Source organism: Clarias gariepinus, chromosome 4 (genome assembly GCF_024256425.1).
Source record: "Clarias gariepinus isolate MV-2021 ecotype Netherlands chromosome 4, CGAR_prim_01v2, whole genome shotgun sequence".
Classification (NCBI taxonomy): Eukaryota; Metazoa; Chordata; class Actinopteri; order Siluriformes; family Clariidae; genus Clarias; species Clarias gariepinus.
Genome location: NC_071103.1, coordinates 6,284,220 through 6,306,164, shown reverse-complemented (window position 1 = coordinate 6,306,164; position 21,945 = coordinate 6,284,220). Strand labels below are relative to the sequence as shown.

At 37.6% G+C, this 21,945-nt stretch overlaps 2 protein-coding genes across 3 annotated transcripts in view; one reads left to right on the top strand and one right to left on the bottom strand.

Annotated features, from left to right (window-relative positions):
- The window catches only part of adcy2a (adenylate cyclase 2a), a 163,380-nt gene extending 156,628 nt beyond the window's left edge, over positions 1 to 6,752 (top strand). The window contains exons 20-25 of one of the 2 annotated variants that reach the window (XM_053494388.1): positions 2,244 to 2,402; positions 3,059 to 3,205; positions 3,303 to 3,404; positions 4,805 to 4,919; positions 5,990 to 6,114; positions 6,303 to 6,752. In XM_053494388.1, coding sequence (XP_053350363.1) covers positions 2,244 to 2,402; positions 3,059 to 3,205; positions 3,303 to 3,404; positions 4,805 to 4,919; positions 5,990 to 6,114; positions 6,303 to 6,482 — 828 coding nt within the window. In that variant the 3' untranslated portion in view covers positions 6,483 to 6,752. Of the gene's footprint in view, positions 1 to 2,243; positions 2,403 to 3,058; positions 3,206 to 3,302; positions 3,405 to 4,804; positions 4,920 to 5,989; positions 6,115 to 6,302 lie in introns of those variants that run through there. The other variant, XR_008357924.1, reaches the window with a different exon arrangement.
- A 1,075-nt stretch (positions 6,753 to 7,827) lies between these two features.
- The window catches only part of dnah5 (dynein, axonemal, heavy chain 5), a 95,841-nt gene continuing 81,723 nt past the window's right edge, over positions 7,828 to 21,945 (bottom strand). The window contains exons 70-80 of the mRNA XM_053494803.1: positions 21,428 to 21,549; positions 18,124 to 18,273; positions 17,148 to 17,393; positions 16,767 to 16,986; positions 15,877 to 16,082; positions 15,014 to 15,217; positions 13,581 to 13,796; positions 12,178 to 12,390; positions 11,518 to 11,670; positions 11,063 to 11,294; positions 7,828 to 8,345 (exon numbers count right to left, since the gene is read on the bottom strand). Coding sequence (XP_053350778.1) covers positions 8,194 to 8,345; positions 11,063 to 11,294; positions 11,518 to 11,670; positions 12,178 to 12,390; positions 13,581 to 13,796; positions 15,014 to 15,217; positions 15,877 to 16,082; positions 16,767 to 16,986; positions 17,148 to 17,393; positions 18,124 to 18,273; positions 21,428 to 21,549 — 2,114 coding nt within the window. The 3' untranslated portion in view covers positions 7,828 to 8,193. The remainder of the gene's footprint in view (positions 8,346 to 11,062; positions 11,295 to 11,517; positions 11,671 to 12,177; positions 12,391 to 13,580; positions 13,797 to 15,013; positions 15,218 to 15,876; positions 16,083 to 16,766; positions 16,987 to 17,147; positions 17,394 to 18,123; positions 18,274 to 21,427; positions 21,550 to 21,945) is intronic.

Here is a 21,945-nt window from a genome sequence, read left to right as displayed (position 1 = left end):
TGACCATTGTTAAAAGTGCTATATAAATAAAATAAAATTGAATTGAATTGAATTGAATTGAATTGAATTGAATAAGCTTCAGGCCCCCCGTGACCCAGAAAAAAAGCATAAAGAGGTATAGAAAATAAGTCTGTGAGTAACAACAAAATAAATGTTAGGGTATGATAATAATAAAAATAATAATAATAATAATAATAATAATAAATGCTGTCACATATCTTTAAATGCAACTTTTACCAAGAGTTACAATCTTTGTGACTCTCTAATTTTACAGCATTGCACTTGTGATGGAATATCTATCTCTCTCTCTCTCTCTCTCTCTCTCTCTCTCTCTCTCTCTCCCTCTCAAAATAAAAAAAAAAACTTGTCTCCAGTGATAGAGAACCTGCTCACACTGGAGACTCCTTATTCTTCATTTTCTTCATTAAATTATTATTATTAGCTACAGAAAATAGTTGAGTGGTGTATTGCAATGTGCACAGTGTTATAAACATTAACAGAACAGACAACTTTTTGTAATATTGGATGATTTCTTTTATTAATTAGTGAAAGGCATGTACTGTATGATAATGTGTAGCAATAGCTTGGACTAATGGCTGATAAAGTAAAATTGTTTTTGCTCTTTTGCTCTTATTTACCACTTATTTATTTTATAAGAATAAAAGACTGCTTTTTAGGGTGCAGTGAGATAGAAGATAGAAGATTGTCTTCTTTTTAATTATATATGAATTTTTATTATGTACAGTAACTGTGATATAAATACAGTATACATTTCATGAAAAATCTCTCTACTCCTACAAAAGCTTATAAAGCTAATCCTGACATAACAGATCATTAGATTCCCTTCATATAACAACAATACATTGTCATTTTAATGGTAAACCTAACCTAATAACTGTCAGCTTTAAAATGGTTAATATTGTTTCCTCCCTTCTCTAAGAGTAGGATTCAAAAAAATAAAAAATAAAGAACATGAAAGGATGGTGTCATGATATCTGACAGATACAGTACGGCGGAAGCAGCTGAGCAGGCAGAGGAGACTGATACTCCGTCCTCTTCCCAAAATAATCTGCAGCTGATAGTTCAGGCTGAACAGTTTGGCTCGCTTCACTGACTCCCTAGACAGAATTTTTTGTCCGCACACATACCATGTCAGATGAAAGATTCCGCAAGATCATTGCAGGAACATTTATATATATATATATATATATATATATATATATATATATATATATATATATATATATATATATATATATATATATTTCTTGCAACAGGTTCTTTGAGAAATAGTTTTCCTTGATTTTGGTTTAAACATTGGTATAGAGGAACAGTTACTTTAACAAGATGTGCAATTTGAAAACGGGTCAGATTCTAAAAATTTATATCCATGTTTGTGTCACTTTCAGCGCAGACTTATACACATAATATGCACAGGAGAATTTACCATTGTGGGGTTGTGCGTTTGGGTCCTGTGTTTCCAAAATTGGCTTCCAAAAATTTTTGAGACATTTATTTATTCAAAGAAACATTACTCATGTGGATGAAGGAATTCAATTTCAATGTTTCAGGTCTTAAGTATGAATTCTCTAATTTTCAAGTTGTAATAACATAATTTCAGCAAGTGCGATACATCATACTGTAAATTGTGTAGTTAAAGAGATTCCTCAAAAGTTGACAAGTTGAAATTTTACATTGACTTTTTTTCTGAATTGTGACTTTTTTCCTAATTCTGACTTTGATCTCAAATAAAACATTGTAAGATTTATACTTATGAAAAACAAAGTCATAATTCTGAAATAAACCTTTTTTAAAAGTCAGACATTAAAGTCAGAATTCTGAGGGTAAAAAAAGCCAGAACTTAAATACATTTTTATGGTGGTCCTAATCCTCTGCCGTATAAATAAGCATGTACAGTACATTACTTCTGTTTTAGAAATGTGATCAAAACCTTATGAGCAGATTCAAGGAATTCACAGCACTATAGTAAACATTAATTCTGGGCATAATTTGAGCAAGTTAACATATTTAGTCTCTCATTTTTTTTCCTTTTTTACAATTTTTTTCTTCCTCTTTTCTTTCCTTTAAATTCAGAATCTAAATTCAGAAACACTTATCTAACAGCAAAGTGCTTGAGTCTCTCCTCTCTCCCTGTCTCTTTCTGTGGATCTGCTGTATTGTCTTGTCAGTAAAAGGAGCTCAGTGACCTCCCGTCTCTTCACCTCTGTGTCCTCCTGTAACAGACTGAATATTACTGTAGGTTGGACTTCCTGTGGAAGAACAAGTTCAAGAAGGAATGCGAGGAGATCGAGACCATGGAGAACCTCAACCGCGTTCTGCTGGAGAACGTCTTGCCTGCTCACGTGGCAGAACACTTCCTGGCTCGAAACTGGAAGAACGAGGTGGGAGAGCTCAGGATCTTTCTCAATGCATTTAGTACCTCATGTAAAAAATAAAAAAAAAAAGCAGTTCTGTACAAAAAACGAAAGGTTAGATTTAGGAGGCTGGACCCCCTAACAGTCAAAGGAATCTTGAGGAAGCTCTACCTGAAAGGGTAAAGTTAACATCAAAAAGTTCCCAAAGAGTTCCTCACACTTAAGGAAATTAATCCCTTAGGCATGACTGCAAAAGTTTGTATACCCTGCAGAACGTTTTTTTCATATTAGTTTTTGCATTTTCTAATTTAATTCTTACAATTACCAAAAAACTAATTACTGTGTTAAAGAAATATTGGATTAACCTTTAATTATTCATTGTTTATGTTCATTTGAATTCTCCCACATGAATCGCCTCAACCACAAGCTAAACATTTTAATGCCGTCCATGCTACATTATGAAATAATATGCTTGATGAAAACAGGTATTTGCATCACACCACCAAAAAAACAAAAAAACAAAAAAAAAAACACAGAAAAGAAAATATGGAAGACGTGAGGCAAGGAAAGCAACTGTATTGGATTTAATATCTTACCAATGTACATCAGTCTCCAGCAGCTTGAAACCAGTTTTAACTTCTTACTTCTTTGTATGTGTGTGTGTGTGTGTGTGTGTGTGTTAGGATCTGTATCACCAGTCCTACGACCTGGTCTGTGTGATGTTCGCATCCATCCCGGACTTCAAAGAGTTTTACACAGAGTCTGACGTTAATAAGGAAGGTCTAGAGTGTCTCAGGCTGCTGAATGAAATCATTGCTGACTTTGATGAGGTGACTAAACAGTATGAAATACTAAATTATGGGGAAAAAAAGCATGAATAACATAACAGGGGTTTGGGTATGTCACGGATTTCTCTTTCCTACGCAGTTACTTTCCAAGCCTAAGTTCAGTGGAGTTGAGAAGATTAAGACCATCGGAAGCACGTACATGGCAGCTACAGGGTTAAACGCCACACCTGAACATGCACAGGTAATACATTCGTATTTTTCAAACAGAAAAATCACTGGCACATTGCATAGAGTCGTCACAGACTCGGGTTGTGTTTGTGTGGAGTCCTCCCAATGTCCACTAGTTTTAGTTTCTTCCACAGTTCCTATATGCTAATAGGTGAATATGGCAAAAATAGATAGTGCCTGGTGTGAATAGCGCTCTGCATTGGACTGGTGTCCCATTCTGCACATGTGCAGGTCTCTGCAGCCATGACTCTGATCAGGAAGTGCATTCACTAAAGATACATTGAAATACATACAGTATGTACTGTAACATCGCTCATGAATAAAGAAGAAAGATGATTAGACTGAAAGCCCATAAAGGTAAGTTATGTAGAATATAAGCCATGAGCCAGAGATATGGTTCACCCTCAATGGGGTTCACACACAGTAGTTACGCATGGGGTGATTTATTTCCGTCCTATCCACCAATGATTTTGGAAAAGTAAGAGAAAACTAGAGAACCCAAAATAAACACAGATGCACTTGAACCTTAAAAAGTCCACCTGAGTAACTCGAACTCAGGATCAAAGCAAAGATCAACCTGGACACGTGGGGTGATGTTGCTCTTTTAGTACGGCTTGCATACCCATAGTACTGATACCCAGATGATTAATCCAACTTGACATTATGGAATCTGAGTCAGTGTGCTAGTTGCTAGTAGAAATGATCTTGTCATGCTGAGCTTTACGTTTTTGGTAAGCCTACGAGGTCGGCCAACATGAGCATATGGAGTAGTAACAGACAATCCCACTTTAATTCTCATCAAGAACAAAGGAGGTGCTTGTTTCTCAGTGTTCGGTTTGCAAAGAATGACATTATTCTCATGAGACATATTCTATGAATGGGTTGTATTGACTGAACTTGCTGTTTTCAAACATTATGAAATCGTTATGTTCACTGATAGGTACTGTTCAAAAGTAGGAAATTGAATAAGTTGAAATGTCAAATGTTTATTAGTGCCATGTCATACTTATTATCACTACTCACACATTCCCATCATCATAGTATATGATATTGGTATAAGAGCATTATTATCAAACCTAAATCAGTATACAGTAGATGCATCTCTAGTAAATATTACCGTCATGCTTAAGCCCAATGCTCCACTGTTGTCTATAAGAAGACTCATTTCCTCCATCAAGTGATATTGTGAAATCAAACCGCTAATGTGTTTCTGAGCTATTGCCTTTAGAACCTTCTGACCCCTTGCAGTCACAGAAAATAAGTCAAGGGACTACCCAAGAGGATGACAGAATTACTTTCGACTTATGACACCTCCTGTGCTCAAATCTACTGCTATAAATTACACTCCTGGCTAAACATCTTTGAGGTTTAATGGCTTGGAGTGTGTTCATAACTCTTTGTGTGAACTTTCAGGAGCATGACAGACAGTACTTGCACATTGGCACCATGGTGGAGTTCGCCTTCGCGTTGGTCGGGAAGCTTGACGTCATCAATAGGCATTCCTTCAACGACTTCAAGCTAAGAGTTGGTACGTTCAGAATGAAAACTCAGCAGGAAATTGATCCTGACATATGATGGCAATTGGCTGTGATAGTCATGGCAGTAAAATCCATCAGCCTTAAATCCAGAACTTCAATACATGTATTGATTTTACACATTTCGATATGGCAGGCTTACGCAGACGACAAGCTACATTATTCAGAGCGACATCAGCATATTAGATCTAGGACTTACGAGTTGACGTTTCTCGAAATAAAATCTGACCATGCCAGTCGTTGTGTTTCTCAAAGCCACATTTTAGTAAAAAAAAAAAGCATTACTGATGCAGCAATTAAAGCGAGGAAATGCCTCCCTATTTATATTGACTCTGCACATTACAAGATGAGCCTGGCAGAAGTCCAAGCCAAGCTTGCAGTTTCCACAGGGTAAAATAAAGTCGAGGTATAACTTAGAGTCCAGGCAGAGGCTTCAGGAATGTCTTGGAGGATTTTGGCCCATCCAGGGTTCCATGTACAAACTCGTTTCTTGCTACTTTTACAGTTTATTGATGAACAAAGTGCACTAAGCTGGTTTAATTAAGGCCTCTCTATTCATTCATGCAGAATGAAATAAATAAAATGATAAATAAATAAATAAATAAGAGTAGCGCTAAATCACCATAACTGTTATGTCATTTCAGTTCATTTGCTCAATTAATTAGCTTGGCAGTGTGAAAGAATAGAGTTGGCCACCGTGAAATCAATTCAATTACAGCTTTTCAATTAAGCCTGGCGTGTTTAGAACACACGATCCAAAAGTAAATTGTGATCAGATTTGATCACTTTCCATGAAAATGTACTGCTGTTAAATGCCCTTGACTGGCTAATGTTTCCCAGCTAATAAAAATCGACCCTAGAAGTCTTTTCAGTACTTATCAAAGCGATGCTGTTTAAAAATCCATGAGGTTAAATTACTGTAATGGCGTAACTGTAATAGTGATCACACACTGAGCTTTTCATTTGGTAATTTATATCCATTCTGAAGCCAAACCCAGCATTAAAAAGCACATATTATCACTGTGAGTGTTGAGGTTTAAAATGTGGTTCGGTCTGTACCCAGGTATTAACCATGGACCCGTCATTGCTGGGGTCATTGGAGCCCAGAAACCACAATATGACATCTGGGGCAACACGGTAAACGTGGCAAGTCGAATGGACAGCACGGGAGTGCTGGGGAAAATACAAGTAGGTTCAGTTTCATTTCTTATATCGTATGCTTAGCAAATGTTGCATAGACCATATTTTTTGTGTGTCAACAGTAATGTAGAACATTTCAAGTAATGTTGACCAGGTGAAGTGTACATCCCAAATCAAGGTCAATTTTGTTCTTTAAATTCCTCATTGCCCCTTTTTTTTCTTTTTCCTCTTCCAAGGTGACGGAGGAGACGAGTCGCGTCCTGGTAACGCTCGGCTACATGTGCTCATGCCGTGGAATCATTAACGTCAAGGGCAAAGGGGAGCTCAAAACCTATTTCGTCCATACCGAGATGTCCAGGTCGCTTTCGCAAGGGAACGTAATGCCTTTAGCCGACGAGCTCAACAAAATCAATTAAGAGGACGCTTGTAAATAATCTCGCCTTGTCCTTTAGATTCACGAGATCTTGGATGTATGTCAAGCGATAGCATTCTGGTAGTTTCTCATACGCAGGGTTTGTGCACAGGGTACAACATGTAACAACGGTAGCAATTCTTTTGTAAGAAAATCAAATACAGCCAAAAAGTGTTTTGATGTATTAATGCCATTGTTTATTTTTTCCATTTTGTAAAAAAAAACAAAAACAAAATAACTTTTTTTTTTGTAAAAAAAACTAAACAAAAACAAAACCCCAATAATTAAACTTTGTATGTACTTCTGATTCTTTTTCTTTTTCTTGAAATGAGAGCGATTCATTTAAACTCGCTAAACTGAACCTGATTCATGTCAACTATATTTCACATATTTTGCACAATAGCAGTCAAAAGAGAGAGGTCAGAGGAAAATAGCCAGAGTGGGTTAAGATGGCGGGACGTCTGTTACAACTCAAATATGCACATTTTATACGTAAGAGTAAGAATTTCAACAAATGAAAAAAAACAAAAAAAAACAATGTGTAGCCTAGATATATCATTGAATGGGCTTTAAACCAATACATATTATTTTTAAAAAGTTCTTAGTACTTAGTCTAAGTACAAAGGTCTTATTACGGATAATTATCATCGGACAGGATTTCGGAATAAATAAGATCATATAACCAGTTAAATATGAGTGTGATGTAACTGTTGATGAAATCTATGCAGTGCCACAAAGGTTCATGACCCTGTTAACATGAAAGTTTGTGCACCTGATCATTCCGGCTAATTAAGCAGACTTAGCTGTTCCCTTTCCTTTGCATGCGCACACATTTCCAAGCTGCGACAGCTGCCGGCGGGAGGCCCCAAGCTTTGTCAACTAAGAGAACAGAGCATGCTGGGAAAAGACAAGCTAATGCACTGCTTCATTTGTTTCAAAGCATGCCATGCTACTCGGTACACTGCGTTCTGGCAGTAATTCAGTGCAGAGGCATATGACTGATTTATTAAAAAGGTATTTAATAGTGCAGAATAATTATTCATAGAAAAAATATTTCCAGCATGTTAAGTTTCCAGCATAACAAGATTTAATTGTTAAAGGAAATTTAAAAAAGACACACTGTGGGTTTAAACAATCTGATTTTAATTAAATGTATTTCTGCATATATCAGAGTGCATAAGTATGTATATATATATATATATATATATATATATATATATATATATATACCTTAGCACTCTTGAATTCTTAAATCTGATTTCTTTAATGCACTCCTCAAGCATCATATGGTTTCTATAACAACAATTGTCTAATAATAAACAGATCAAAAGATATTACTTCAAGAAAGACAAACATAGAATTTGCGGATTTTTAGAAACTCGCTACATGTCCATGGCTAAGGTGTCTAGAGACTGAGGTGGATAGAGCTGACTTGTTCTCAGGCATTTATAAACAGATAGAAGTAGAATGTTTTGCATATTATTAAATTAAAAAGTAAATAGGATGAATAAAACACTTTGGGATTATCATATTCAGGGAGCTAACAATAATTTGTACAACACCTGTGCTGTCTTTAAATATCTTTCTATACATCATGCGCTGTAATGATTTAATCCTTACTCATGATCACAGTATATATATATGCAACTGTGGAAAAAACACCCTCATATTTATATACATGAAACTGCAAGTAAAGTCAAATCTAGAGCTAGGCCTTATTTCACGTCACACAGTAGAGCTACACCTCGTAAGATCCAGTGCTCCGGTGGCTGAGTTGACTTCAAGTCCACAGACGCTATGCAGTTCAAGTCCGTCCTTACAGGCTTCTTATAAATTGGGCAGGAGTAAAAGCGAGGGTCCTTCACACCTGTGAATCAGCCAAGCGTTACTATATTAATATCACTTTGATGCATTTGAACATCATTCACATACAACACTTAAATGTCAAGGTCAACTTGCACCATTACTTCATCAGAATCTGATTTAATTTAATGCAATTTTTATTCAGTGAATACATTAATAACTATTAACATTAAACCTTAAGATAGATGTCCCCATCATTTTAAACCTAATTTATATCTACCATATTTATGGTTTGAAGTATATGATTGGTTAAAGGTGCAGTAGGTAAAAATAGGTTGTTGTTTGTTTGTTTGTTTGTTTAAACACCTTGAGGCCACTATACTTTGGAGTATAGTTTTTGTTAAATTGACTCATATATACAGTATATAATGACATTTTTATTTATATATGTTTGCATTTGCAGTGGTAAAATGTTGCCATTCCGCTATCATCCTACAGGTGGTGCAGTCTAAACTATTCATACCTAGGAATCAGGACCTAGGTATTGTGATAGTATTGTATCGGTTGGTCCCTGGTGATTTCTGGCCCCACTCTATAATCATTTAACTTAAAAAACAAACAAACAAAAAAAAAACATTGCATCTGCTATGCAATTCATAGTTTCTTTCCCAGTGAATATGAGAATGCTTTGGACCAGTAATACCTTCCTTTTTCCCCCCAGATTCCAGTGAATACTGTATATTCATTTCTTCTTTTCTGAAATAGTTGGTGTATCATCCTGCCAAACGTGCTCTCAAATTCCATTTAAAGTGTCTTCAAAAAATATCCTGCAAACTATTACATTTAACTCTACAATACCTGCAGCCACCACGAAATAAGATTATAAGAAACTTCAGACGTTCACCAAAGATTTCATTTTGAAGCCAGTGAGAAAAGGTTTGTATCACCTTTTTAAATTTATTTGTTCGTGCTTGCATATTTATATAAAGAGCATAAATTAGTTTATTAATCATAACTGATAAATATAGTCTGTGTTCCTAAATAATTATTCCTTGTTAATGAAATCATATTTTTGTTGGAATGTTAGAACAGGTCTCTAAAAAGCCTTATGTGCATGAGATTTAAATGTTAGATGAAATTAATTATAAATACTAAAACATATTTAAATTATGAACACCACAGGTGTCAAAGGAATTAAAGTATGGCATTTCTTGCCACCTTCTCTCGTCACTTGACTTTATTTTACCCCTAGATTCCCCTAGATTTATTTTACCCCTAGATTCCTATTATAGGCCTTAAATGTCAAGCCATTAACCATACATCAAGCAATTTTTTTGTTGTTGTTGTTGTTCATTGTTTTTATGGAATTATGTTGCATGGGCATTAAGTTAAAGCCGTTGCCCAAAAGCCCAACAGTGGGAACTGGCAGTTGTAGACCTCGTGCCCCCAACCATCAACAACCCACAGCCTCAACCCCCTGAGCCACCACTACCTCGTGGCAATCTGACTATTTAATTTCCTCTTTTGTAACCAATTGAGTTACACTCAATAGCCACATCATTAGAAACACTCGCACAGCTGTTTGTTCATGTAATTGTCTGATAAGCTGATGTATTGCATGGTTGTTGGTGCTGGATGCGCTAATCTGAGTTCATTTAAGAGGTTTTACAAAATAGTGCAAAAAAAAAAAAGAAAAACCTCCAGTGTGCAGCAGCTCGACCAGAGGAAATGTCTTGTTGATGAGTAATTCAGACTAATGTTCAGACTAGTTTGGCTGATTAGTTTTGACAAGGTGGCTACAGTAATTCAAATAACCACTGTTGTAAAGAGAAAATCTTCCCTGAAAGCACATCAAACCTTGATGGAGACGTAATACTGCAACAACCGCATCATGTTCCACTTCTAGCAGTTAGGAAGTGGAATCTAAAGCTAAGTTTTATTATCTATTTATTTACAGTAGGTACACAATTGAATATAATTAAAGAACGCGGCCTGAGAGGGGCATATATGGTAAAACCAACAGAAAAAAAACTGTTTAAGGAGAAGAGGTCTTACAGAAACCTGGATATTACAAATGTAAATAGGTTGAGGTAGTTAAATACGGTGAAACTGCAAGCTACTGTATTTATTTCACATTTAAAGGGGGAGATGCAATCATTTACTTTGCATACAGTTTGGACTTCAGGGAACAATGCAAGGGTCCTCCTGAATGGTGCACCAACCCATCACCAAAACACAGGTGAACACATTTACACACACACTCAATCTAGGCCTGTGAGACTGACCAGGACTGTGAGAGGAAACCAAAGTGCTAAGAGAAACCCCAAAAAGCACATGGAGAACATGTAAACTGAGGTGAGATTCAAACCCCCAACCATAAAGCTCAATAGTGTTAACCACGGAGCCACCAGCCTCCTTTTAATCTGAATAAAAAAATTCTGGGTTGCAAGTTGAGCGGCAAAAAAAAAAAAATGGTGTCAAGGTGGTGATACATGAATTGGCGCACAAAATAATTATGATTCATACCGGAGTTGATTTTACCCCCATCTATACTAGCTACAATTGTGCCACCTGTCAGTGAGTAACTAACACTGTTTACATTACTGCATCGTTTTATTGCCAATTGTTAGTTTATTTAAGGATGCCAAATGTCGGTATATGTTTATAGTTACAGTGACAATGTTTAGAATGTAGGGAAGCTTATCATATTAAACTTCATTTTATATATAAGCTACTAATATTAAATCTACTTTATATTTCTAAAAAAAAAATGTGCCTCACCATTGTTCTCAGCATACATCCTGATTACAGGCATCATTTCAAATAGAACTTTGGGCTTGGACTCAACGAGTCTGCAGTTCCTGCGGTCCCAGCTGGCTCCATCCAGATACAGCCCATAGACGTAGACACCTTCCTGTGGTGGTGCCGTAATGTCATCCTTCATCCACTTGGTCACTTCATTACACAAAACCATGCGATCCAGAGCCCAGCCTTTGTTAGCGCGAGTGATCTCCTACAAAGGTTAAAGAAAAGAAATTTAACTTCCTTATACCGGAATTGTATTCACATCGAATTTATGTTTATGCTTATTCAGACTGTACTGTAAGTGGGTCAGTGTATTAGCCTCGGAACCCATAAACTTGAGGATGAGGAAAGGTCCTCATTTGCCACTGTGATAATCTGGTCCTCACAAGTACATCAACACTGGAATGTGTGTGTGAGGGAAGAGTTGTCACCTGTCTCATAGCTGTAAGGAATCCTTGTGGATTGAAGAAGCCTGTCATCCAAAAGCAGTTGGGACGTCCTTCAAAGATCCAGGCCTGAAATTGACGGTTTCTCTCCAAAAGCTCAGTAAACCAGAAGCCCAGTGTGCTGGAGGCCCAGGAGGCCTAAAACACACACACACACACACACACACCAAAACAAACACCATGACACTAAAGCAATTAAACGCAAAAAAATCATTCGTTTAAGACATCAATTAAAAAGCACAATTAATGAATACAAGAAACACATAAGAAGAAGATTGCAAATGACATACTATTCATTTAAGACTTCGAACCCTTTCCATTGCCTCATATTTTTTAATTATGCAGACTCCCATTGCCAGAGCGGCACCTTTGACCTTACAACTCATTTATAATCTGACTGTTGCTAATAAAAAAGGTGCAAAATATTGAAAACTACAGGTGGAATTAATTAATGCTGCTCCTGAATGCACTGCAATTTGCACACCTAGACTCATGACTGTAGATTAATTATTATTATCATTTAAAACCTTTACTGCAACCATGTAGATTAAAATAAATGAAGTAGTTGGGAAACTATCATTGAAAAAATATATTCCACAGCAACATGAATAAAGTGAAGTGGAGCCACAAAGTAAAATCTGTAACCTTTTCCCAGCGGGCGGGCACGCGTGCATCATACATGCAGTCGAGTGCGTCACGCAGGCTTTCGCTCATGACGATTGTTCCGTCGATGGCCAGCTTGAGCTCTGTAAGTGTGTTCCTCACCAGGACCAACACACGCTGCATGCGTTCAATTTCCTGACGGAGGAAGATGTTCATTGGTTGCAGGGGACCCATTTTAATAAGCCTCTCTTTCACCTATCACACACACAACGACACACACACACACACACACACCACAAATATCATTATATGACATTGTATTCTATTTTCAGTAAAACTGTTGTGAGCATGCATATTCATTTTAAATCAGTACATGTTCTCGTAACACAATGTTCTCCAAACAGCTATAACCTGTTAATCATTTGATTAGTCTGGTCCTCTATGCATAAAAGCTTTAGGCACTAAAAGTTAAAAGGTCTGGCTTCAGAGAGTGTTTATAACGAGAGAGGAAAAAGCAGCCGGCGACCCGGGTCACTGCTAATTTGAGAGGAATAATAAGTGGATACCAATTAGTGCCTTCTGGTCTCTTAAGCACCTGCAGTTGTACAAAGCACTGCAGCAGATGCCCTCAGTTCAGTTCAATTTTTATTTATATAGCATTTTTAACAATGGACATTGTCACAAAGTAGTTTTGAAAAAATTGGTGGCACACTTCTTACTTTTTTGCCGCTTTGGGCACAAGACACCCTGGACAGGGCGCCAATCCATCGCAGGGCACACAGACATACACACACTATGGGCAATTTGAGAACACCAATTAACCTACATGTCTTTGGACTGTGGGAGGAAACCCACCAAGCACGGGGAGAACATGCAAACTCCATGCATACAGAGACGGGAATCGAGCCCAGACCCTAGAGGTGCAAGGCGATAGTGCTAACCACTACACCACCGTGCCGCCATTAATTCTTTTTTTGTCGTCATTTTTCTATTTTTGTATTGGAAAGAGCTTAAACAAGCCAAAAAGTGTGACCTCATTTACCCCTCCCCTGGCTTCCTGCTCAGCTTATTTCCACATACACTGTACATTCTAATGGCAGGTTCGGAGTTGGAGTGAAATAAATGCTGTTAATGCATTCATTATCTGAGGAATGTTTTAACTGGAGCATTAAGAAACACACATTGGAGGTCATTATATTGTTAACTTGTTAAGAAAATAGTTATATCTTATCTAACCTAAGTCATCAACAGCTTAGTGATGGAAAGTTGCAGATAAACTGGAAAAAAGTCTTAATTGTTCTCCTTAAGCTAGCGAAGGAAGACAGTCCAAGAACGTCCAACATTTGTCTATTTAGGATACATGAAATCATAATTACTCCTGATTTAGTCTGTGTTACATCAGGATAGAATTATTCTTACACCAAAGGTTGATACACATGACAAACCTCATAGGGCACATAGTCTGGAGGAAGTTTCTCCAGCATGTCGTTGGCCAGTCGAGCTACCACGGCCTCTCTTGTCTCCCCACCTCCACTGGAGCTGTCCTTTGGCTGGATGCTCAGGATGGTGTCCATAACATCTTTAGCAAGTTTGCTTTGATATGTAATGTCAGCATTAGGATGCAAGCCAAACACCTCCGGGGTGTCATAGGCTGGAAGGCCCTGCAAAATGGAGATGAATAGATGTACGGTATATAAAATATATACAGAAATAAAGTTATATCCACATTAATCAAAAAAGGGCAACTAGATAGATAAAGAAAAATAATCCTTTGGGTTTAGGAGTTCTTTAAGTGATTAATGGTCCAAACTTTCTTAGAACTGTTTTCACCCACTGTTGGATTCTACATATATCCTATTAAATAGGTACTTGCTAGTGCTCACGTCTGCAGACTGGTCAGTGCTTGAGACTTATGGCTTGGTGTGCTTGACCTGCAGTGCTTGAGGCACTTGTCAGTGCTGGAAGATTCTTACTTGACAGTGCTTAGGACTCAATGCTCCTGATTTAGCAGGTCTCAAGATTCCTGACTTGCCAGTACTCAGGGCTTTTGACACTGTCTCGTCAGCAACAATTAGGCCAGTGGAATTGATGTTGTTTTCTAGACTCTCACCTGAACAGCTGATTGTTTGTGTCATGGGCATTATACAAAAAAAAAATCTTTTAACATTTCTATAACCTGCTCATCATTATTTCAAATAGTATAAGACCACTTTAGGTGATTTAGTAGATAAACATAAGCTCATGTCAACTCTAAATCGCTCGGAATTCATGCACTTATTGGTTGATTGGTTGAAGTACCAGTCCCTAATCTGATGCTATTTATGCTTCTCAACGTTTGTGTTACTCAACACAGTGATAGAATAAACAGCATGGCCATAGTTGCTGCTTTTTTCTTTCTCTCCAACGGATCTAATTAGCTATCATTTTCTTAGGCATCAATCTTGTACCCTTTATAGACAGCATCATCATACATGTGACTTATTAGCACGTTTGCTTCTCATTGTGTGTGACATGCGAAGCACTGGTTACATCATGGGTAAAAAACATTCATGAGATCAATGTGGTGTAAATCCTGTCTCCGAGCAGCTTGAGCAACAACGAACCTGCAGAGATGACAAACTGCTGCTACTCTATCATATGAAATGCAAATAACGTTACTATAATAATAACATGTATTTCTGGGAACTCTGACACAAAGATGTTGTTTCATTTAACCTAAAATATTCATATGCTCCTAATTCAATTCAATTCAATTTCAATTCATTTCAATTTGATTTGTATAGCGCTTTTACCATTTGACATCCTAATTAAATGCAGTGACTTTCCAGGTTTGTTATTGGCAGGAAAAAAGGATAGTGACTAAATTTACATAACTAACCTGGACGTAATGGAGGTATTGCTCCACACTGGTGCACTTTGGGATGCTGTAGCCTTTGTAGAACTGGAAGTCAGGACTTAACATATTCTCGCTGAACCAAACCTTAGCGAAGGTGTTGAGCAGCCGTTTGTCGTAGTCGTCCGTCACCCTGCCACCATACTGGATCTCTCCGATCATGTAACGCACGGTGTTCCAGGACACCCCCTGCGGACAAGGTACTTTAGTATCAGATGCTGTAGTCTTGGGAATTTGGGGACATCCCATATAACCAAAGTACGTTGGTTTAGCTAGAAATTGGCAAAGATTGCATCCAAGACATTTAAGTAGGAGTCATAGCTACAGTATAGTAGGTGTAACCAACAATTTAATCTTAATTATTAAGTATTTAGGTTTAAATGGCTTTTGGTTTTATATATAATCAGTGCTTGGATGGATATTTTCAGAAGAACAACATATTGAATGGCTCAAAATGTTCCTAAAGTATAACCAGAACTGTGGACATTCAATCCACATACACTCTTCATTAGTTGTATATATTTTGTAAATATAGGGTTTTTTTTGTTGTTGGTTTTGGTGCACCTTTTTGGTTAGTTTTTTTTTTTTAAATAATACACTGTTGGTTTTTGCTAATTGTTCGTTGTGGAGTCAGTCTTGCTTACGGTTTTTAAAGCATCGCAGCCACTAAGATAAAGATCTCTCGTTTTTGTGTAACTTAGTTTATTTAAATATTCTGCTCGTTACAGACTGATTAAAAGAATTTTTTTTTCCAACATACTACAGTGTAGTTAAAAAAAGACCTGATGATTGTTCAGTTTTAGAAGTATGGCAGAAGAGTGCAAGTGAGTGTAGCTAATCCATCTCACCCTCTTGATATCCATGTCGTCCAGGTGGTTTTGTACAAACTGAACAGTGGCGTTGAAGTCAGCCTGGTTGAACTCATACGGGATGTTCCAGCCCAGCGGACCGTACTTGCGCCTTTCCTGGACAGAGGAGTGCAGAAAGGCCACGGCGTAGAGCATCGGCCGCCACTGGGGCATATTACTCACATCCAGCAGGTCCTGACTAATTACTGAGAGAATTGAGAGACGGTGGAGAGGGAGGGAATGTGAGAGACAGCTTGATTAACACAGGGGCACAAAAAAAGTAAATTTCAGTCCATCAAATTCGCGGCTCAGGCTGTACAGACACCCATGACAGCATCCAGGCACCATGTCAATTGGTAAATGTAGGACTTTTACAGCTGAGTAAATCTAACAGCTGAAGCCTTCTTAGCAGCGTGTAAATATAATGCGCATAAGCGACATAAACCATCACTCAGAATAAACAGTATTCTCAGTCACACCGGCGAACAAACAAATTGAGCCTGATCTTTACACAAATGTGACGGCCTGTGATGGTACTTAATCGAGAAAACACCTTTTATTCTGCAAGTGAAGATCAACATCAATATTTCAACCAAGCCGTATTAATCTCACTAGAAAGCGGATCTACTGGAAACACCAGAGGCTTTAAGAGTAGGTCAGGGTATTGTTTGGGTTGCCAAATATGCAAAGCTGTTGGCTTCAAAAGGTGGTCTAAGATTACTGCTTATAACGCTATATAAACATACCATACAAAACCAAATGTCCAAGAAATCCGTCATAATGAAAAATGTTAAAATGGTGTCAAAAAATGTATCTACTGTACAGTGTATTAAGTTTATAGCAAAAAGAATTATCAAATCATTTGAGTCTGTTCGTCCAATCACTCTAACCTCCGTAGGTCCTCTTGAGTCCTGCTTTAAGACCCTGTGGTGGTTCGTTTGTGAATTTGATGGCCATCTGGAGCAGCGTGATGGGAAAGTGGCGGTGCTCCTCGGTTGTCATCCACAGCCGGAAGCTATCATGAATGCTCTCCGTCTCCGTCAGCGTGTCCATCAGCTCGTCCATAAAATCCAGCCCTAGATGGCAGTTCTGCAGCAGAGCCCAGCCACCCTGTGTGTATGGGACAGAGAACGAGAGAGAGAAAACACCTATAATTTTCAAGAGGAACATGCAGCTTGTCTTGTATGGCAGTAGGAGTGAGTGGGTTATGAATTAATTATTGTCTACACTTGTGGGATGAAATGAAATAAACACACATTAGCTGCTCTTACATTAGTCATGCAGTGCTGCAGCAGCTTGCGAGCGTGAACCTCCTGTCCTTGACCCATGGACACGTAACGTGTCTCGATCTTGAGCCTCTTGCCCACAGCGATGATGGAGTCAGTGGGGTCAGAGCCCATGGACAAAAAGCAAATGAGGGGTGTGCGAGGGTCCGACTCCTCCCACGTCCTCTCAAGGTCCAGAATCACACTCTCGGCGTATTTCTCTCCCAAAGAGTCCGTGATATATTTACGGGCCTGGAGAATTATGGGAGGTACAGTCAGTGTTAGAAATCAAATAAAAAATATAAATCATTTACAGGAATGTGAGTCTTTATGAGCAAGCAAAGATGCATTGTCTAAAACATGTTTTTATTAAAAAGATTTCTATGTTTCCTTCTGATTCATAATAATCAGGATACCAGCTATTGAATCGTAATCATAAATCAATGTAATGTAACCATGATAAAATATAACAATGGCAACAAACATATTGTTAGCCAAACCTCTTCTTTCAATTTAGAATTACTATGTTGTTAAACAAAATAAAAATAACAAATTACATGGATTTAATATGAAAGAAAATACCTTATAAGCAACAGTGCGTGAAAACGTTTTAATTGGAAGCAACAAGAATAGAGCTAGATAATGTAACCATAGCAACAAGAGATGCTATTTTCATATTATTCAGTTAGGTGGTAAAACAAAACATATGCAAAGCTTCAGGTTTTTAAAAGCATGTTGTAAGTCGACTGTATCTATGAAATCTGTGATTTATTTTTTCAGACTTTTTTTATATCCAGGTTTTCTTGTGCTCCAAATAAAATATTAAAATTAAAACATGACAAGAAAGAACAATAAAGTTAATCACGGAAAAAAAAAATCTCAATTTAATAGAATTTTTAAATGCATGTGCCAACAGTGCTTTAAATATAAGTTTAGTCTATGTGTATAAGTAAAGGCTGTGTATGTAATGTGGATGTGTAACCTGTGCAATGGTTCTATCTGGACACCAGGAGCGAATGAAAAGCAGGCGTCTGAAGCAGTCCAGGGATTTGTCATAGGCGTTGGGGATCGGCTCCTCTTCAGGGGCTTCCTTATCGAACCAGCTTTTCCACTGCTTCTCGTGACGGCTAATCTGCTCATACACACACACATACACACGTCATGCCATGCTAGGCGCATATATTAAAGTACTGTAAAGCTTTGGAGGACCTGAAACCAGTCCCAGAAAATTTTCTGTCTGTCTGTCTGTCTGGCCAGATTTTGTCACAGCATCACAAAAAACTGGCTGGTCAGAACTTTATGAAACTTTACCAGTATTGTATTTGCCTGAAGTGATGTTATAAACAGTTATGTCCTGGATTTAAATATCTAATTTAAAATAAGCTATTAATGCACTATTTGCTCAGTGTAAACAAACACCTGCACCAATAAATATTCATTAGAAAAGCTAAACTGGATATTTTTATTGGGATTAGTTTTTATTTTCACTCAACCTTACAGAATATCTTTGTATTAATAAATTACAGAATATCAGATAGATGTGTACGTGGGCTTTAACCTGGAATAATAATATCACTGATTCACTGATTACATTAAAGCCGACCAGCTTACAGTATTTTAACCTTGTAGTAAATATTTAAATAATAATAACAAAACATATTTTAGTTCCATTATTTCAAATTCAAAGTTCATTTAGGACTGAAAATATTTCTAGCTCAGAGTAGGACATACAAGGTATTTATGGACCTTCTTACTCTTTTTTCAGTGAGGAGTAGGACTGCACAGAGAAAAAAAGTGTGTGATGTCACTTCTTTACGACACTGAGAGCTGTAGAGGAGTCTGCACGTTATAGTGGGTGTTGTAGTTTTAACAGCTTTTTGAAGTTTTAAATGATGGAAAAGTGAAATGGTAAAATCATTGGCAGTTATGTGAAAGCTTTATGCACACAGACAAAACTTATAGATGTGTGCACTCATAAAAAGCTCTATTATAGGGGCTTTAAACAGTTGTAAATGGAGTGGTCTGAGTACAGTAAGATAACTTTATATGTAATATAAAAGAAAGTGAAACATGAGAGATGATAAGAGTGTCTACAGTAGCTAGCAGAGGAGGTAGTAAAATGTAAAGAAATAATTAAAGCTAAATTCTGCCTCACTCTTACATCTTAAGATGAAAAGTGAACGAATGGAAGCGTCAATGCCACCTGTCAGTTTGCTGCACGTACCCCTCAGGAGTGTGAAACACGGGGATACGCCGTGTTAATTAAGCTAAAATGAAGTGCTGCTTATAAAAGGGAATCTAAAAACACAGTTGCCTACATTTAAATGATTTAATATAATAATATAAGTATAGTATATAAAATGTAAAATAAATATAAATATTATTATTTTAATGTGTGCGCCATGGATGATGCCCACAACTCCATGAATGCAAACTTTTTTCTGTTTATTTCAGGCTGTGCAAAGGGGAAATGTATAAATCTGCGCATGATCTGTGAGAGCACAGTTTAATGTATTATTTCATGACACTGTCACTGTGTCTCTGTTTCAAAGCTGCATCTTCACTGTTACTAATAAACCGTACAGTATCAGTCACCTGCGGAGACAGCACAGGACATGTTTATTAATGGACCAGTTACATACCGCATGTGATGTTTAAAAAAAAATAAATAATTTATTCAAACTTATCTTTTATGTGCTCCGGGTCACTTAGTGTTACTAAAACATCTCTAAAATGCCTGAACACCATTTCCTCACAACTCCTAACCAGTCTGGAGGTAGGAATGATTTCCTATTTTAAGAATCTTGAAAATAAGCTCTTAATCCTACTCTTGAAAGTAAGACCATACCATGGCCACTCTCCTACTCTTAGATGCTTAGTTAATATGGCGTCGACAGTGTGGGCAAAAGTGTGTGGACGTTTATCGCTATGCAAGATTACAACTGGATAGCCTTCCTCTGCGTTTAATACGAAGCCTTCCTGTGCTTCAGCCCTTAATAAGCATCTCACTGCAACAAGCACTGTTGATGTTCCAATAGTGATTTTCTAATACTTCTCTCCAGCTGATAGTTGACTTTGGAACTTGGTGATTGAGGATGTTTCTGCTCCATATTCTGTTATTACTCTCAGACTTGTAGGGTCTGACCCTAACCCTAACCCTAACCCTTGGATTGCGAGCATAATTCATTCTGGAAGCGTGCTTGTATATCAAAACACTTCCAAATAATGGAAACTCAGATGATTCGACATAATGACATAATTTATAAAATATAAAGTAAAAATGTAACAAATTAACCTGCACTTTACCTTTGAAAAGAATCCTGACAGAGCAGTGTTTTCGTGTGTGAATCAGTGCTCTCTGACAGACAGAGACTCTGGAACTTTAACAAGAAACCTCTCTAATAAGCTTTTCCTTTACGCGTACACACACATGTGGTCACAATGTTATAATAAATATTACACGTGCGCATGGATGTAGACTATATGAGAGACGCACGCGCTCTGAGACTGAGCATGGGAGACGATTACCCATAGTGCAGCATGAGAAAGAAGAACCATTGGTTTAGTGTGATCACATGACGCTCGGCAGACAAAACGCATGCGTACCAATCAATAAACAAGTGTCGTCTTGATATATAAGTAAAAATGTATTTGGGTGAAGCCTCAGACAGAAGTTTCCTTCTGTGATACGGTGATATTTCATTTGCATCTTTGAAGTCCCTGGGGCACGTTACATCACCCCACTCACATGCCATTCTTCTGCATTTAAGCGTTTGCAGCGCAACTGTTCTCAGGAGATCTTCAGCACCAGACCCCGAGCTACTTTCAGTTTCATTCCTTTAAAGTCTGATGCCCATGCCCATTTCCAGCAGCTCTTGGAGAACCTGCAGAAGTGTTGGCCATCTACCTAGTAAGCCTACGGGCGCGCGCCATGACAATGGCTTTTTACTATTTACTCTATGATGCAGTTGTATGCAACCACCCAATAATGTGGTTGAAGCGCAATGCATTAAACTCAAGAGAACTTTTCGGTAATTAGAATATGAGATGACAAGCAACATCAGTGTCTTTTTAGTGTCAGTGGTACCAGATAACCTGTTTGAGAAAACTTTACTTTCCATGTACAGTAGTGCAAAAATATCAATTGGGGGGTGATTCTGTTGACAGGAAGGCAGTTCAAGCTGACTTAAGGCTAATTACACATTACAAGGATCTCAGAACACATGTGGTGAGAGGGAGATGACAGCAGAAAATGACATCGTGGTCCCAAACTTACACATACACACCTGATTGAGGATGTCGGAAAAAGGCCACAACTTGCTGAGCTCCACCAGGTTGAGCCACGTCATGTCCAAAATCCACTTAGCCGCTTTGGGTGGGCAGGCTTTCAGATCCAAAGATGCTCCGCCTGAAGGACACACACACACACACACACACACACGTATATATATATATATATTAGTAGCTCATTACTTGCTACATCATAATTCTAAAGCCCTCATATATTTTCTTTCTGAAAAGCAGTTGGGGGTCGAGATTTACATTCGGATGCTTGTGTAACGACACTCAACTTATTAACTTCACTGTAGTTACTAAATAATTCATTACATTGACTGAATAATGTGCATAAAGATGAATAAATGAATACTAAGCTTGACACGGAGACTTTAGGGCTCTGAAAGCAAACACAGTCATGCACTTAATTCTATCTCTACTGCAAGTAGCAACCTGACATTCAAGCTGTGACTGTGTACAATTATTTGTTTCTGTTTTGCAATGAGTCAGGAAAATCATTAATTTGTTA